Below are 16,845 nucleotides of genomic sequence, written 5' to 3'. Positions count from 1 at the left end.
AAACAGTCATGTATGAGGTGGGGCGGGGAGGGAAATAACTTGCATTACCACATTTTTATGTTTTCCTTAAAATGATCTTATTTGTCAAAGGTCTTTAACCTTTTATAATAAATTATGCACTTTATGAAAATTCAGTGAGTTGTATGCTTTTGTATACTTCATTGTAGGTATGTTATACGTCAGTAAAATGTTCACTTAAATAATATACTTTTTCTTTTGGGGCTTACTTAGGTTGGATTCAGATGCCGAGGACATAGTACTTCCTCAGAAAGAAGACAGAATTTGCAAAAGAGACAAGATAATAAGCAGTTAAACGCCAGTCAGTCTCTTAGAGGCGACTCAAATTCTGAGTCTTTATATTTTGAGGTATTTTCAGGCTCTGTTTGTAAACTATTATAGCAAATGTTCCCATTAAGAAATTAATATTCTTACATTCTGATAAGTACTTTTTATGTCTTAACATGTGACACTGCTATTAGATTATAAATTATTTAGAAGTATTGATTCATTTTTGTCCTAGGTATGTATAGTTAGTCTAATACTAACTTCATTAATGTCTATTTTTATAACTTTTGCCATGAGTATTCGTTTTGAGGTAACATGGAGAGTTAGAACTTGGTTTTATGTGGGTTTCTTCTAGTATGAAACTTTCTCCCTCATTTTTGTTATTATTGTTTAGTCTCTTTGTCAAGTTTTTTAGATTTGAACGGTTCAGTCTAGTTAATTTGTGCTGCTAGCCAGGAGAATCTTGGAGAAGAAAAAAGCTATTTTAGGGGCGCCTGGGTGGCTCAGCCGTTAGGCTCAGGTCATGATCCCAGGGTTCTGGGATCGAGCCCCGCATCGGGCTCCCTGCTCGGCAGGAAGCCTGCCTCTCCCTGTCTCACTCCCCTTGCATGTGTTCCCTCTCTCACTGTCTCTCTCTGAATACATAAATAAAAATCTTAAAAAAAAAAAAAAAGAAAGAGAAAAGCTATTTTATTTTCTCTAATAGGCAGAAAGTTTGTGTTCTGCTTGGAATATTTGTATTGTTTATTCATCTAACTGACTCTTATTGGAGGTCTGTTATATGTGTAAAATAAGGTGCTGTGAATGATACATTAAGTGAGTAAACACAGTGGCCTTAGGGAGGTTGCTGTATAGTAAGGTAGATGCATATATACCTAGTACTTGCTTGGGTGTGGTTGGAGTTGAAAAGAGGGACCAGTCCCTTTGGGTTTGGACTAGGTTAGAGATAATCTTTGTAATAGACTTTAAAGAATGAGTAGAATTTGATAGTGCCAGGATAGTGAACAACATCCCAGGTAACTCATTTGAAAAGTAATTTTTGTTGGATCGTAGTGTCTATAAAATGGGTCAATAGATGGAAATTAAACTGGAAAATGCTTGAGGCCAGAGACCAGAGATGAGTAATATGTTAAATAAACTTAGTTATTGACCTAAAGGGCTTGAGAGTGCATCTCTCTTCAATTATTAAGAACATGTGGCAGATTTATTATTTGCACTTTAACCACATAATTGGTTCCATCCTTATACTTAAAGGTATTAGATATAATTTTCATTATAAAGAAGATACTGGCTAAGAAATCACTTTGAATAGGATTTTCTTCTAAATTTTTAAACTTTTAACCTTATTGACAGGTATATGTAGTATTGCAGAACAGGGATTATATGATTCATATTAAGCCATCTGTTGAAAATATTTTCCAAATTATCTGAAATATGATAAAACCCTTTTCTATTTCTTTTCAATTACCTATCCATTTTAAGAGTAGAATGAATTAATTAAAATGGAATAGTAGACACAGAAATCCAAAGAATGGACATGTACAGATAGGCTCCTGTTGAATAATGAGATTAATTATGCTTTAGCATGTGAGAAACGAGATTTCCTTTTTAAGACTGACTTTAAATAGTTTAATATTAGAATTTTAAAAATTACCTCACCATTTTTCATTATTCTTAAGCATTATAAAATGTTTTTCTTAAGACTTTATTGTTTTGAACTGTTTTTACTTAAAATGTGCAACTATTTCAGGATGAAGATGGATTTCAAGAACTAAACGAGAATGGAAATGCTAAAGATGAGACTATTCAGCAGAAACTTTCTTCCAAAGTAGTAAGTGACTTTTTAAAAAGATAAGCAAAATATTTGAAATCCTTTGAACTTTGGCTACGTTGAAAAGAAGTATTATAGGTTAGTATAAAGACATGTGGGGTACCATGGTAGAGAAGAAACCATGTATTTGGTACTTAATATTTATTTATTTATTTATTTATTTATTTATTTATTTTTTTAAAAGATTTTATTTATTTATTCGACAGGATAGAGACAGCCAGCTAGAGAGGGAACACAAGCAGGGGGAGTGGGAGAGGAAGAAGCAGGCTCACAGCGGAGGAGCCCGATGTGGGGCTCGATCCCATAACGCCGGGACCACGCCCTGAGCCGAAGGCAGACGCTTAACCGCTGAGCCACCCAGGCGCCCCTTAATATTTATTTTCAACATAGCTAGAACGAAGACACTTCCCTATAAAATCCATAGTTCTGTTACAAACAAGAAAACACCATTAATTAAATGATACTAAATAGCATATAGTCCATTTCCCCTGTTGTTGCAAAACCTTACTTGGGAGTTATTTTGTTTTCAGGCCAAGATCTGGACAAACGTCAGCAATTGCATTAAGCTGTTTGTCTCTTTATTATTTCCCAGTCTGGAAGGATCCCACCATCTCACTCTGTTCTTTATGATGTTGAATCCTCAAAGATTCCAGTCCAGATATACTGTAGAACATCCCACATTCTGGATTGTCTTTCCTTATGGTTAGAGTGGAATCACTAACAAATATTTCTTTTTGTCTGGTTATCCTAGTTGGATGATTTACCTGAAAACTCACCAATCAATATAGTTCAGACTCCAATTCCTATTACAACCTCAGTTCCTAAACGTGCAAAAAGTCAGAAGAAGAAAGCTTTAGCAGCAGCCCTTGCCACAGCTCAAGAATATTCAGAAATAAGTATGGAGCAAAAAAAACTACAGGTATTTATTCATTTTTATGAACAGATGTACGTGGTAGGTTTGGCGGGGGGGATGGACAGAAGGAGTGACAAATGCAGTCATCATAAATTGCCACACTTAATTTTTTTTTAAATTTCTGTAAGATTTTATCTATTTATGTGACAGAGAGACAGCCAGTGAGAGAGGGAACACAGTCAGGGGGAGTGGGAGAGGAAGAAGCAGGCTCCCAGCGGAGGAGCCCGATGTGGGACTCCATCCCGGAACGCCGGGATCACGCCCTGAGCCGAAGGCAGACGCTTAACGACTGCGCTACCCAGGCGCCCCAAATTGCCACACTTTAATACCATCACAGGAAATAAATGTTCCATTTACCTTGCAGGAAGCTTTATCAAAGGCAGCTGGAAAAAAGAATAAAACCCCTGTGCAGCTAGATTTGGGGGACATGTTAGCAGCTCTGGAAAAACAACAACAAGCGATGAAAGCACGGCAGATTACTAATACCAGACCTCTGGCATATACAGGTGATCTCACTGTCTGAGCAATTCGCTCTTTGGTTTTGGTAATAGTTTTTGAATATTGTTTATCTTAATTGCGTCTGTCTAGAAAATCCAGAGTCTACTCACCAGCTCCTCTCCTGTTACCCTCATAGCTCTCATCTTTGTACTACACTATAGTAGCCTATTATTACCTACTGCAGGCTGTCTTAAAAGGAGTGATGTTTTAAAAATATGAACAGGATTATATCACTCCACTGCTCAGAACCCTTCAGTAGCTCTTGATCTCACTTGGAGTAAAGCCAGAGTCCTAAGGCCAGATCTTAGCTGATCCTGTGACCTTTTTGCCCCCATCACCATTCTCTCTGACACACACCGCTCTAGCCCGTCAGCCCTCTTGCTGTTCCACAGACACACCCCGCATTCTCCTAGCTCAGTATCTTTGTGCTTGCTGTTTCTTTTCCCTGAAACTCTCTTTCCTCATATACCAGTATGGTTCATTCTCTCACATCTTCAGGTCTCTGTTCACATGTCAGTTGGTGTTTTCACATGTCAGCTAATGTTTTCCTTCTTCAGAGGTTGAAATAAGAATCACAAGTAATTTGGCTTTATAACTTTTAAGTTGGGTAATGGGAAACATAGGAGTTTTTGATCAAGGTATGTATGTGTGTGTGTGTGTGTGTGTGTGTGTATGTGTGTGTGAGAGAGAGAGAGAGAATGAATGATTTGGCTTTCTACTGAAATAGTAATGTATATTTTAGTAAACCTTGTCAAATTTAGAGTTCAGCAGCTCTTATGTGCTCCCTCATTTCTTTTCATAGCCTTTGTTGTAGAGGGAGAGGAATAAGATAAAGGAAAGGGAAAGGCACCAACAAATAGCCTGATGTTAAGAGGCAGAATTGGAATATTCTGTTTCCTCTCTTCCTATGTAAAGGGTCTGTTGTTTTTAGGCAAAAAGATAATTAGCAGTGTATAACTTTAATTCTATCTGCAAAATGTTTAAATCTATAGCTAGTTACCCGTCCCGTATAAACCTTAGCTTTACTGTTAGTAAAAATAATATTGAATGCATACTAAGCTTTTGAGTTGAATGTTGTTGGGTTGGGGAGAGTGGCAGTTATATCTCATTAAAGAGTCAAGGACCAAAGCAGTGGAAATCGGAGTTAGCAGTGTTCTGGAAGCAGTATGGCCTCTTGGCGACAAGCAGGGGCTTTGGAATTGAGCTGCGTGCATTTGAATCCTGTTCTTCTATGTATTTCCTTGGCAAATTATTTAACTTTGCTGTGCTTCAATTTCCTGACATTAAGATGGAGGTAATGATAGTACCTGCTACAGGGTTGTTTTGAAGAGTAAATGAGATGATGCATGTGAAGTGGTTAGAAGAACGTCTGGGTTATAGTCACTCAATAAATGTTAACTGATTACTGTGGAGAAGAGATTGTTAACTTGTGGTACTTCAGATGGCTTCATTGTTATAACTTTGATTCATTGACTGCATGTTGATATATACAGCTGTAGATATCTACATGGAAAGCATGGTGTCAAGGACTGTGGAATTACAAATTAAGATATTCCTGTGGTCAGAGGTTTATAATCTAGTTCAGGAGAAAGACGCACAAATAACTAATAAAGAACAGTGCCTTAGAACAGATATCAGCCAAAGTTTTATGAACTTGCAGAAGAGAAGAGTGATTTATGTTAACAGGACGGTATGGGAGAGACGTTACAAACGCCTTCATGTATGATAACATTTGGACTGGACTTTGAAAGGACAGTAGGTTTCTTATCAGATGGAAATGAGATTTATCTCTAACCTGCCACCAGTGTTTAAGTTGGAAAGCGTTGATTACAAAGAAATTTACTTTCTTGGCAAGTCCAAGAAAAGAATGAGACTATTGTAGATATGTAAAAGGATTGTGAGGAATTGATGGTTTTTTTTGTTTTTGTTTTTTTTTAAAAGATTTTATTTATTTATTTGACAGAGATAGAGACAGCCAGTGAGAGAGGGAACACAAGCAGGGGGAGTGGGAGAGGAAGAAGCAAGCTCATAGCAGAGGAGCCTGATGTGGGGCTTGATCCCATAACACCGGGATCACGCCCTGAGCCGAAGGCAGACGCTTAACCGCTGTGCCACCCAGGCGCCCCTGATGGGTTTTTTTTTTTTTTAATTGATAGAATGTAGAAGCAGATCAAAGATGACTCTGTGACTCCAGACTGTCCTAGGTAGAGGATTGTGGTGATTATGATGATATCAAGCAAGGATCGTGGGAGAAGAATTTTGTTGGAAGAGCAGACTTCAGCCCTGTTGTATTTGAAATGCTAGTTAGGGAGATTCTGGTGGGTCCTACTTAACATGTAGTTAGGTATGTACACTTTAGGTTAGAAGTCAGTGAGTTTTAAAGAGAGATGGATGTGTAGCTGTGGAAATACATAGGGTTGTCAGGGGAAAGATAAGTTAGGAAAAATATATTCAGGGATAAAGCATTGTAGAATGCTCAGACTTAAAGGATAGCAAGAGCAAGAACCAGAAAAATAGGTTTGAGAAAGAGTAAGAAAAATAGGAGAGTGTAATGTCATACAAGGCGAGGACAGAATTTGGAGGAAGAGGATGTGGTCTTTCATATCAAATGCTGAAAAAAACTAGAATAGAGAATTAGATTTAGTGATTACAAGCTTGTATGTGATCTTGACAATAGTGGTTATGGGCGCATGGGTAGGGCAGAGGCCAGATTGTAATGATCTGGGAAGTGATGATGAGAAAGCAGACTATTTCAGGACCTCTGGGGAAGATGGCGGGGTAGGAGGATCCTAGGCTTACCTCATTGCTAGGATACAATTGGATAGCATCCACATAAGTATAAGTAACCAATGAAGCAGACTATTGAGAAGTTTGATAAGGAAGGAAAGGGGAGTGATAGTACCTTAGCTTGAGGGGAACCCAGTCAAGGAAAGGGTTTTGTTGGGTTGTCTATTTTTTGGTTTTTTGGGTTTTCTTTCTTCTATATGCAGGAGATTTTAGCTTCTTATTGGGAGTTAGGGAAAAGAATCAGGGGTCAAGGAGGACCTTGAAAGATGTGAGGGGAGAGGGACAGAGCAATATCCTTGAGGAATTAATCCTGAGATGGGATTAAGAGGAGAGGTGGTGGGTGATAAGCCTTGAAGAGGAATTAGGATGCCTACTGCTTCCCCTCTGGTGGCTTATATGTTTATATTGGATAGCAGCTCTCAGGGAAGTAACAGGAAAGCTCTTTTGCTGCTACAGTGAGAGGATTGAGATGAGTCTTTGGACCCGTTGAAGGGTTGGGGTAGCCACTAGAGGGTGAGGGTATCAGTCAGGTACAAAAGAATTGCTAAGGTATGAAAGAAGTACTAAGTGCAGCCAAAGGGGAAAATCATTCTTCATTGGCAGGCTGAAATGAGGAGAGGAGTGACAGACTACATGTTTTATATAAGGGTGAGTCTTATGTAAAATTCAGTAGGAATAAGGAGAGGTGCAAAATTTTGAAATTTCAGAGGTAGAGTGGTTCTGCTTGGAGACCAGTTGCAAGGAACTGCATGCTGGGGGGTGGTTGCTGTGGTGGAGTAGAGCTAATAATTTATTTGTCCCTGCTTTGGATTGCTAAATTAGTTAATTGCCTTGGCTTTGTTGTCTTTATCTTACGGAGGTTAAATGGATGCATAAAAGCCGTACCTGAGAGACATTGCATGGCCCTCTGCTACTACTATTATGATGTCTCTTTTTCCCACAAGAAGAGGATGTTCTTATAGATTTATCATTAGAAATTTTCATAGTATGTGGTGTTGGTCATAATAGTAAAACTAATGTTCTTGTTTGTTTTTAGTGGTTACTGCAGCTTCTTTTCACACTAAAGACTCTACTAACAGAAAACCTTTAACCAAAAGTCAGCCCTGTTTGACATCCTTTAATTCTTTGGAAATTACTTCCTCTAAAGCAAAGAAAGGAAAAGAGAAGGAAATTGCAAAACTAAAACGGCCCACAGCACTTAAAAAGGTAAACCAAAACCTGGGGATGTTTATTTTACAAGGTAAATAAGGATTTAAATCTCTTTGCCAAAGTAGTTGTGGCGTTTTAGTCAACAGATTATTATGAGATAGTCATAGGCGTACATCTTTATGATGACTAGTTAATTGGAGTTGGGGATATTGTCAGCATCGAGATTATCTTTCTGTATTGAACTAGGCCCCCTGGAGGATGAGTTCTTTCTGTAAGTTAAAAAAAAAAAAAAAGTTAAACATTTAGCATCCAAAACATTGGACCGTAGGAATCAGAAACCCTGGATTTTGGTACTAACTTATATAGTTTTAGGCAAACCTTTCTTACCCTTTTCTTCTTCATTGGTAAGTCAGGATAATATCTGCTCTGTTTAATTCATTTATTGTTAGGAGCAGAATGAGATAATCCATGCCCAAATAATTAAAAACTACAAAATGTAAATCTATTGTAACCCTGTGACCCTGTTTTTGTGGAAACTCTAGTTTGTCAATCAGGATTTAAAGAGGGAAGCAGATGTGGTTTGATAGCGTAGAATTATATAGCATAATTGCCTTCCTTTATTTTGGATGTAGTACTTCTTTTAACTACAGTGTCTAAAATTACATTTACTTTTTGCCGGTTGGTTTCTTTGTAGCCAACTAAACATGTAGCCAGCCAAACTCATGTCCATTTGTAAGTGAACTGTATCTGTGTAAGAGTGAACATTTTCATCGTTCAGTACATAAAGAGTGATCAGTAATTAAAGACCGGTAATGACTTTTAGGTTATTTTGAAAGAAAGAGAGGAGAAGAAGGGCCGTTTAACTGTGGACCACAACCTTTTGGGATCTGAGGAACCAATAGAAATGCACTTAGATTTTATTGATGATTTGCCACAGGAGACTGTTTCCCAGGAAGGTAAGATCACCCCTTTTTCCCTTACCATGGAATGGTCCAGAGTATTTTAATCGATAAGCCATCACTAGCTGTTACTGTGATTTCAGGATATGCTCCATATTTTATCTACATTTCTTTATTTTTGGGAGTGGTTTCTTTTGAAGATGATTTTGTAGGGAGATATTTAAAGGGGGGAAGGGCAGGTGTTATGTAGCAGATCTGTGAAGTTTTTGAGGCGTATGGCCTGAATTTCTTATAAATACTAATAATTATGGTCCATAAATGCATCCTCTGTAACTCACAGTTCTTTTCGTTTTGTCTTCTTCTGTTTTTAGAATGCTACTGGCTATTTTCTTCACAGGACTATTTTTCACTGGATTGTTTTTTGTTGATTTTCTTTCTTCCAGTGAATTAATACATACACCACAGTGATTGAGTAGAGAATTACAAAGCCTCTTGTAGTGCAGAATTTAGTTGGTCAATAAGCCTCAGTCCCATACAGTAGCCATCACATGCGATTTTATGTAGGACCTCAGTAAAACTGCACATTCCTTCTGGTATTTTTACTACGTGGAAGAGAGATTTTTTTTTTAATAATTTTTATTTTGTTATGTTAGTCACCATACAGTACATCCCCAGTTTTTGATGCAATGTTCCATGATTCATTATTTGCATATAACACCCAGTGCACCGTGCAATATGTACCCTCCTTAATATCCATCACCAGCCTATCCCATTCCCCCACCGCCCTCCCCTCTGAAGCCCTCAGTTTGTTTCCCAGAGTTTATAGTCTCTCATGGTTCATTCCCCCTTCTGTTTACCCCCCCTTCCTTCTTCCCTTCCTTCTCCTACCGATCTTCCTATTTCTTATGTTCCATAAATGAGTGAAACCATATGATAATTGTCTTTCTCTGCTTGACTTATTTCACTTAGCATAATCTCCTACAGTCCCATCCATGTTGCTGCAAATGTTGTGTAATCATTCTTTCTGATGGCTGAGTAATATTCCATTGTATATATGGACCACATCTTCTTCTTCTTCTTTTTTTTTTTTATTATGTTAGTCACCATACAGTACATCCCCGGTTTCCGATGTAAGGCTCGATGATTCATTAGTTGTGTATAACACCCAGTGCACCTTGCAGTGCGTGCCCTCCTTACTACCCATCACCAGCCTATCCCATTCCGCCACCCCCCTCCCCTCTGAGGCCCTCAGTTTGTTTCTCATAGTCCATAGTCTCTCATGTTTCATTCCCCCTTCTGATTACCCCCCCTTTCTTTATCCCTTTCTTCCCCTACCGATCATCCTAGTTCTTATGTTCCATAGATGAGAGAAATCATATGATAATTGTCTTTCTCTGCTTGACTTATTTCACTTAGCATTATCTCCTCCAGTGCCGTCCATGTTGTAGCAAATGTTGAGAACTCATTCTTTCTGATAGCTGAGTAATATTCCATTGTATGTATGGACCACAACTTCTTAATCCAGTCATCTGTTGAAGGGCATCTCGGCTCCTTCCACAATTTAGCTATTGTGGACAATGCTGCTATGAACATTGGGTTGCATATGGCCCTTCTCTTCACTACGTCTGTATCTTTGGGGTAGATACCCAGTAGTGCAATTGCTGGATCATAGGGTAGCTCAATTTTTAACTTTTTAAGGGACCTCCACACTGTTTTCCAGAGTGGCTGTACCAAGTTGCATTCCAACAATGTAGGAGGGATCCCCTTTCTCCACATCCTCTCCAGCAATTGTTGTTTCTTGCCTTGTCAATTTTTGCCATTCTAACTGGCGTAAGGTGGTATCTCAAGGTGGTTTTGATTTGAATTTCCCTGATGGCTAATGATTTTGAACATTTTCTCATGTGTCTGTTAGCCATTTGTATGTCTTCATTTGAAAAGTGTCTGTTCATATCTTCTGCCCATTTTTTAAATTTGATTATTTGTTTCACGTGTATTGAGTTTGAGAAGTTCTTTGTAGATCTTGGATACTAGTCTTTTATCTGTAGTGTCATTCGCAGATATCTTCTCCCATTCTGTGGGCTGCCTCTTAGTTTTTTTGACTGTTTCCTTGGCTGTGCAGAAGCTTTTTATCTTGCTGAAGTCCCACAAGTTCATTTTATCTTTTGTTTCTCTTGCCTTTAGAGATGTGTCATGAAAAAGGTTGCTTTGGCTGATGTCGTAGAGGTTGCTGCCTATGTTCTCCTCTAGGATTTTGATGGATTCCTGTCTCACATCGAGGTCTTTCGTCCATTTAGAGTTTATCTTTGTGTATGGCGTGAGAGAGTGGTCAAGTTTCATTCTTTTGCATGTAGCTGTCCAATTTTCCCAGCATCATTTATTGAAGGGACTGTCTTTTTTCTACTGGATGTTTCTTCCTGCTTTGTCAAAGATTAGTTGCCCAAAGAGCCGAGGGTCCATTTCTGGGTTCTCTATTCTGTTCCATTGGTCTATGTGTCTGTTTTTGTGCCAGTACCATGCTGTCTTTGTGATCACAGCTTTGTAGTATAGCTTGAAATCCAGCAACGTGATGCCCCCAGCTTTGTTTTTCCTTTTCAACAATTCCTTGGCGATTCATGGCCTTTTCTGGTTCCACACAAATTTAAGGGCTGTTTGTTCCAGTTCTTTGAAAAATGTCAATGGTATTTTGATTGGGATGGCCCTGAAAGTGTAGATTGCTCTGGGTAGCATAGACATTTTAACTGTGTTTATTCTTCTGATCCGTGGGTGTGGAATGTTTTTCCATCTTTTTGTGTCTTCTTCAATGTCTTTCAAGAGTGATTTGTAGTTTGTAGAATATAGGTCCTTTACGTCTCTGGTTAAGTTAATTCCGAGATAACGTATGATTTTTGGTGCTATTGTAAATGGCATGATTTCCTTAATTTCTCTTTTTTCAGTCTCATTGTTCGTGTATAGAAATGCGACTGATTTCTGAGCATTGATTTTGTATCCCGGCACATTACTGAATTTCTCTATTAAGTTCTAGTCGTTTGGGGGTAGAGTCTTTTGGGTTTTCTATATAGGGTATCATGTCATCTGCGAAGAGAGACAGTTTGACTTCTTCTTTGCCGATTTGGATACCTTTTATCCCTTTTTGTTGTCTGATTGCTGTTGCAAGGACTTCTAGTACTATGTTGAATAATAATGGCGAGAGTGGGCATCCTTGTCGTGTTCCTGATCTTAAGGGAAAGGCTTTCAGCTTTTCTGTTGAGAATGATATTCTCTGTAGGCTTTTCATAGATGGTTTTTATGAAATTGAGGAATGTGCCCTCTATCCCTACACTCTGCAGGGTTTTAATCAGGAAAGGATGCTGTATTTTGTCAAATGCTTTTTCTGCATCAATTGAGAGGATCATATGGTTCTTGACTCTTTTCTTGTTGATATGATCTATCACACTGATCAATTTGCGAATGTTGAACCACCCTTGCATCCCAGGGATGAATCCCACTTGGTCATGATGGATAATCCTTTTAATGTACTGTTGGATCCTATTAGCTAGGATCTTGTTGAGAATTTTGGCATCCATATTCATCAGGGAAATCGGTCTGTAATTCTCCTTTTTGATGGGGTCTTTGTCTGGTTTGGGGATCAAGATAATACTGGCCTCATAGAATGAATTTGGTAGTTTTCCTTCTGTTTCTATTTTTTGAAGCAACTGCAGGAGAATAGGTATTATTTCTTCTTTGAATGTTTGGTAGAATTCCCCGGGGAATCTGTCAGGCCCTGGACTCTTGTTTTTGGGGAGGTTTTTCATCACTGCTTCAATCTCTTCATAATTAATCAGTCTGTTTAAATAATCAATTTCTTCCTGTTTCAGTCTTGGTAGTTTATAAGTTTCCAGGAAGGCCTCCATTTCTTCCAGGTTGTTTAATTTATTGGCATAAAGCTGTTGATAAAAGTTTCTAATGATCCTTCCAATTTCATTGGTGTGTGGAAGAGAGATTTTAAGAGATACCTGGGTAGGTCCCTTTTCTGCTGGTGTATGTGTATTACTTTCTGCAACACATTTAAGTTTGCTTTACACATATTAACTGGCAGTGTTCCGTTGTGTTTAGGAGAGTTTGCTTCTAAAGATTGTTCAGCTAGGACATATTTGGTTAGGATTCCCCTTTACTCTCAATTAAATATCCTTTCCTTTGCATTTAGGTTTATCCGTTCATTCAAAAATTGATGAATTCAGCATTCATTCAGGTGTTTATTGAACATCTATCACATGTACTTCAGTAACTGGGTTGGGGGTTGGAACGTCAGGAAATGTAATAAATAAAAGAGTGGATTGGTCCTGATACAAAAAGCTTATCATCCACTAGGGAGACAAGAAGATACATGTGTAACTTTGCTAATTAGTGGACTGCAATACAAATAATAACTCATTTCCTGAGTTTAGCTGTTCAGGAAAGAAACAGCAAATGAAGGAAGCAGTCAAGTCAAGAGATGGTATCTAAAAAATGAGGCTGCCTGAGCCCAGAAGCAAAGGCCAAATGAGAGAAAAACTGGGGTGGTGTCTGAAGAAATCAAGAGGGGTGTGGCAAGTGAGGTAGAATTCATCATTGCCAGCAGCAATGGGAATTTTTAGACAGTTAAGAAATAAGTGAAAAAATAGAGATGGAGGAGATGGGTAATATGATCGGGAAAGAGGTTCAGAAGTTATTACCTTTGTTCTTAAATTTAAATCCTTTAGAATACGTGTTTTCCATCATTTCGCTTTCTCTCATCTCTGGTGTAGAGACTTACAGACTGTGTTTGATTTTTAAGAGTATGTTTTAAGAGCTAATAGGAAGACTTCATTTTTGTAGTATATGAGAAATATTTGTGATATAAACAGTGCCTAACTTGTTAGCTTCTGGAAAATTTGAACGTTATACAAAACACAACTGCCATCCTAAGTAGTGTTGGTCAATATATAGTTTTTCAGCATTTGAAGTTTCTAAATTTTTTCCCCTCACCCCACATCTCCGCAGATACTGGACTGAGCATGCCCAGTGATACTTCGCTTTCTCCAGCAAGTCAGAACTCTCCATACTGTATGACACCTGTGTCACAAGGCTCTCCTGCTAGTTCTGGGATAGGCAGTCCGATGGCATCTTCGACAATAACCAAAATCCACAGCAAAAGATTTAGAGAGTAAGTTTTAGTCTCATTATTGAGGTTGAATAGTTTAAGTATCTTGATTGTAGCTCTGAATGCGGTATTGTCATTACATGGTCGGTTGAGCATGCAAAACTTCAAAGATATTTAAGTTCTTTCAATTTTTTTTTAACAGCTAGTTTTATTTTATTTAAAGCATTTGGCTTCTGTCAGCTGTCAGTGTTCATGTAAAAGTGCTTTGACAGTAAATATATTCTTTTATATCACGTAATGTTTATAAATAAACCTGGAAATTTGGCCTTATGTCCTGTATGCACAGTGCCTTAATGTGGGGTTTTTCCCCCTCAAATGCTTTTGCTTTTTTGTCTATATTATTGGCCTTTCAGGAGAAAAACCCTCTCCAACCAATTAAAAACAAGTTTCTAAGACGCTGTTACATGAAGTGAACCTATTACATAAAGCTGTTTGTTTTTAAGCAGATATTTCTAAGTTTTAAAATGTCTATCAGTGAATATTATTGAACTAACAGTTGTTGCTATGAAGGATTTTAGGATTTTAACATTTGTGCAGTTGTTACATTTAAAAATGACATATGAAAGAATCCTGGGTGAAAGTAAAATCTGTATGAATCCAAACATGTTGGTTTGTTCTGTTCCTTTTTTTAAATTGAAGTGTAGTGATACACAATATTACATTAGTTTTAAGTGTACTACATAGTGATTTGACATTCATACACATTACGGAACGATCATCACGGTAAGTTTTAGTTATCATCTGTCACCATACAAAGTTATTAAACTATTTTTGACTAATTTATAATAACTGGAAGTTTGTACCTCTTAATCTCCTTCATCTATTTCACCCGTATCCTCATTCTCTTCCCATCTGGCAACCACCATTTGTTCTGTTTATGAGTCTGTTTCTGTTTCGTTCATTTATTTTGTTTTTTAGTTTCCGTATGTAAGTGAAGTCATACAATATTTGTTTTTCTCTAAATTTATTTCACTTAGCATAATACCCTCTGGGTCCATCCATGTTGTTGCAAATGGCAAGATTTGATTCTTCTTTATGGCTGAGTAATATGCCATACACAGTATATAATATTCCATATGTAGCCACACCCCCATTTTATTTATTTATTTATTTATCTGTGGACATTTAGATTGCTTCCATATCTTGGTTTATTATAAACAATGCAGCAGTGAACATAGTTGTGCATATATCTTTTTGAATTCATGTTTTTGTTTTCTTTAGTTAAACACCAGGAAATGGAATCATTAGATTGTATGGTAGTTCTATTTTCAAATTTTTAAGGAACCTCTGTAGCGTTTTCCGTAGTGGCTACACCAGTTTACGTTCCCACGAGTAGAACATGAGGGTTCCCTTTTCTCCATGTCCTCGCCAACACTTGTCTTTTTGATTCTAGCAATTCTGATAGATGTGAGATGATAGCTCATTGGTATCTCATGGCTTTGATTTGTATTTCTCTGAAGGTTAGCAGTGTTGAACATTTTTTCATGTGTCTTTCGGCCCTCTGTATGTCTTTTCTGGAATATCAGTTCAGGTCTTCTGCCCATTTTCTAACCAGATTATTTGGGGGTTTTTGGTGTTGAGTGTCAGAATCCTTATATGTATTCTGGGTATTAACCTCTCATTTTTTGTTTGTTTGTTTGTTTTATTTTGGGTTTTTTGGGGGGGTATTAACCTCTTATCTAACATATCATTTGCAAATAACTTCTCCCATTCAGTAGGTTGTCTTTTTGTTTTATTGATGGTTTCCTTTGTAGTGTAAAAGCTTTTTAGTTTGATGAAGTTTCATCAAAAAATTTTTTCTTCTTGCTTATTTTTGCTTTTGTTGTCCTTACCTTCAGGAGACAGATCCAGAAAAAAATATTGCTAAGACTGATTCATGGTTTTAGGTCTTACATTTAGGTCTTTAATTCATTTTGGGATTACTTTTGTATGTGGTATAAGAAAGCAGTTCCAGTTTCATTCTTTTGCATGTAGCTGTCTAGTTTGCTCAGCACCATTTATTGAAGAACAGTCTTTTCCCCATTGTATATTTTTGCATTTTTGTCTTAGATTGACTAACCATTAAGTGTGAGTTTATTTCTGGGCTCTTTATTCTGTTCTGTTGATTTCTGTCTGTTTTTGTGCTGGTACCACACTTTTTTGATTACTATAGCTATGCAGAATAGTTTTAAATCTGGGCATGTACCTCTTGCTTTGATCTTTCTCAAGCTTGCTTTGGCTGTTTGGGTCTTTCGTGATTCCCTACAAATTTTAGGATTCTTTGTTCTAGTTCTGTGAAAAATGCTATTTTGATAAGGATTGCATTAAAATCTGTAAATTGCTTTGTATAGTGTGGACATTTAACAACATTAATTCTTCCAGTCCATGAGCACAGTATATCTTTCAATTTATGTCATCTTCAGTTTCTTTCATCAAAGTCTTTTAGTTTTCCAAGTACAGTTTTTACACCTCCATGGTTAAGTTTATTCCTAGGCAGTTCTAGGTATTTTATTCTTTTTGCTGCAGTTGTAAATGGGATTGTTTTCTTAATTTCTCTTTCTGCTAGTTTGTTATTGTATGGAGGTGCAGCAGATTTCTGTGTATTAATTTTGTATCCTGTAGCTTTACTGAATTAATTTATTAGTCCTAATTATTTTCTGGTGTAGTCTTCAGTGTTTTCTATGCACAGTATCATTTCATCTGCAAATAGTGACGGTTTCACTTCTTCATTAACCAACTTGGACACCTTTTATTTCTTTTTCTTCTCTGATTGCTGTGGCTAAGATTTCTAGTACTATGTTGAATAAAAGTGGCAAGACTGAGCATCCTTGTCTTGTTCCTGATTTTAGAGAAAAAGCTTTCAGCTTTTCACTGTTGAGTATGGTATTAACTATGGGTTTGTCATATATGGCCTTCATTATGTTGAGGTATGTTCCCTGTGTACCTATTTTGTTGAGAATTTTTATGATAAATGGGTGTAGAATTTTGTCAAATGTTTTCTCTGCATCTGTTGAGAAGATCATATGATTTTTATCCTTTATTTTGTTAATGTGTATGACGATTGTTTGTGGATATTGAATTATGTCTGCATCCCTGAAATAAATGCCATTTTGATCATGGCGTGTGATTCTTTTAACATATCATTGAATTTGGTTTGCTAATATTTTGTTGAGGATTTTTGCATCTATGTTCATCAGGGATATTGACCTATAACTTTCTTTTTTTGTAGCGTCTTTGTCTGTCTGGTTTTGGTATCGGGTTTCATAGAATGAATTTGGAAGTGTTCCTTACTCTTATTTTTTGGAATAATTTGAGAAGAATAGGAATTAACTCTTCTTTAAATGTG

General features: G+C 37.2%; 1 protein-coding gene across 2 annotated transcripts in view; it reads left to right on the top strand.

Moving 5' to 3' along the window:
- SECISBP2L (SECIS binding protein 2 like) overlaps positions 1 to 16,845 on the top strand; it is a 62,391-nt gene that overhangs the window by 24,396 nt on the left and 21,150 nt on the right. For both annotated transcript variants that reach the window (XM_045812037.2, XM_045812036.2), the window contains exons 8-14: positions 232 to 366; positions 2,036 to 2,116; positions 2,868 to 3,035; positions 3,394 to 3,535; positions 7,351 to 7,520; positions 8,287 to 8,419; positions 13,361 to 13,523. In XM_045812037.2, coding sequence (XP_045667993.2) covers positions 232 to 366; positions 2,036 to 2,116; positions 2,868 to 3,035; positions 3,394 to 3,535; positions 7,351 to 7,520; positions 8,287 to 8,419; positions 13,361 to 13,523 — 992 coding nt within the window. The remainder of the gene's footprint in view (positions 1 to 231; positions 367 to 2,035; positions 2,117 to 2,867; positions 3,036 to 3,393; positions 3,536 to 7,350; positions 7,521 to 8,286; positions 8,420 to 13,360; positions 13,524 to 16,845) is intronic.

This window comes from Ursus americanus, chromosome 36 (assembly GCF_024610735.1).
Source record: "Ursus americanus isolate L20-20 chromosome 36, mUrsAme1.1.p, whole genome shotgun sequence".
In the NCBI taxonomy this organism is placed as follows: Eukaryota; Metazoa; Chordata; class Mammalia; order Carnivora; family Ursidae; genus Ursus; species Ursus americanus.
The sequence above is the reverse complement of the archived record's forward strand: the minus strand, read 5'-3'. Positions and strand labels throughout refer to the sequence as shown.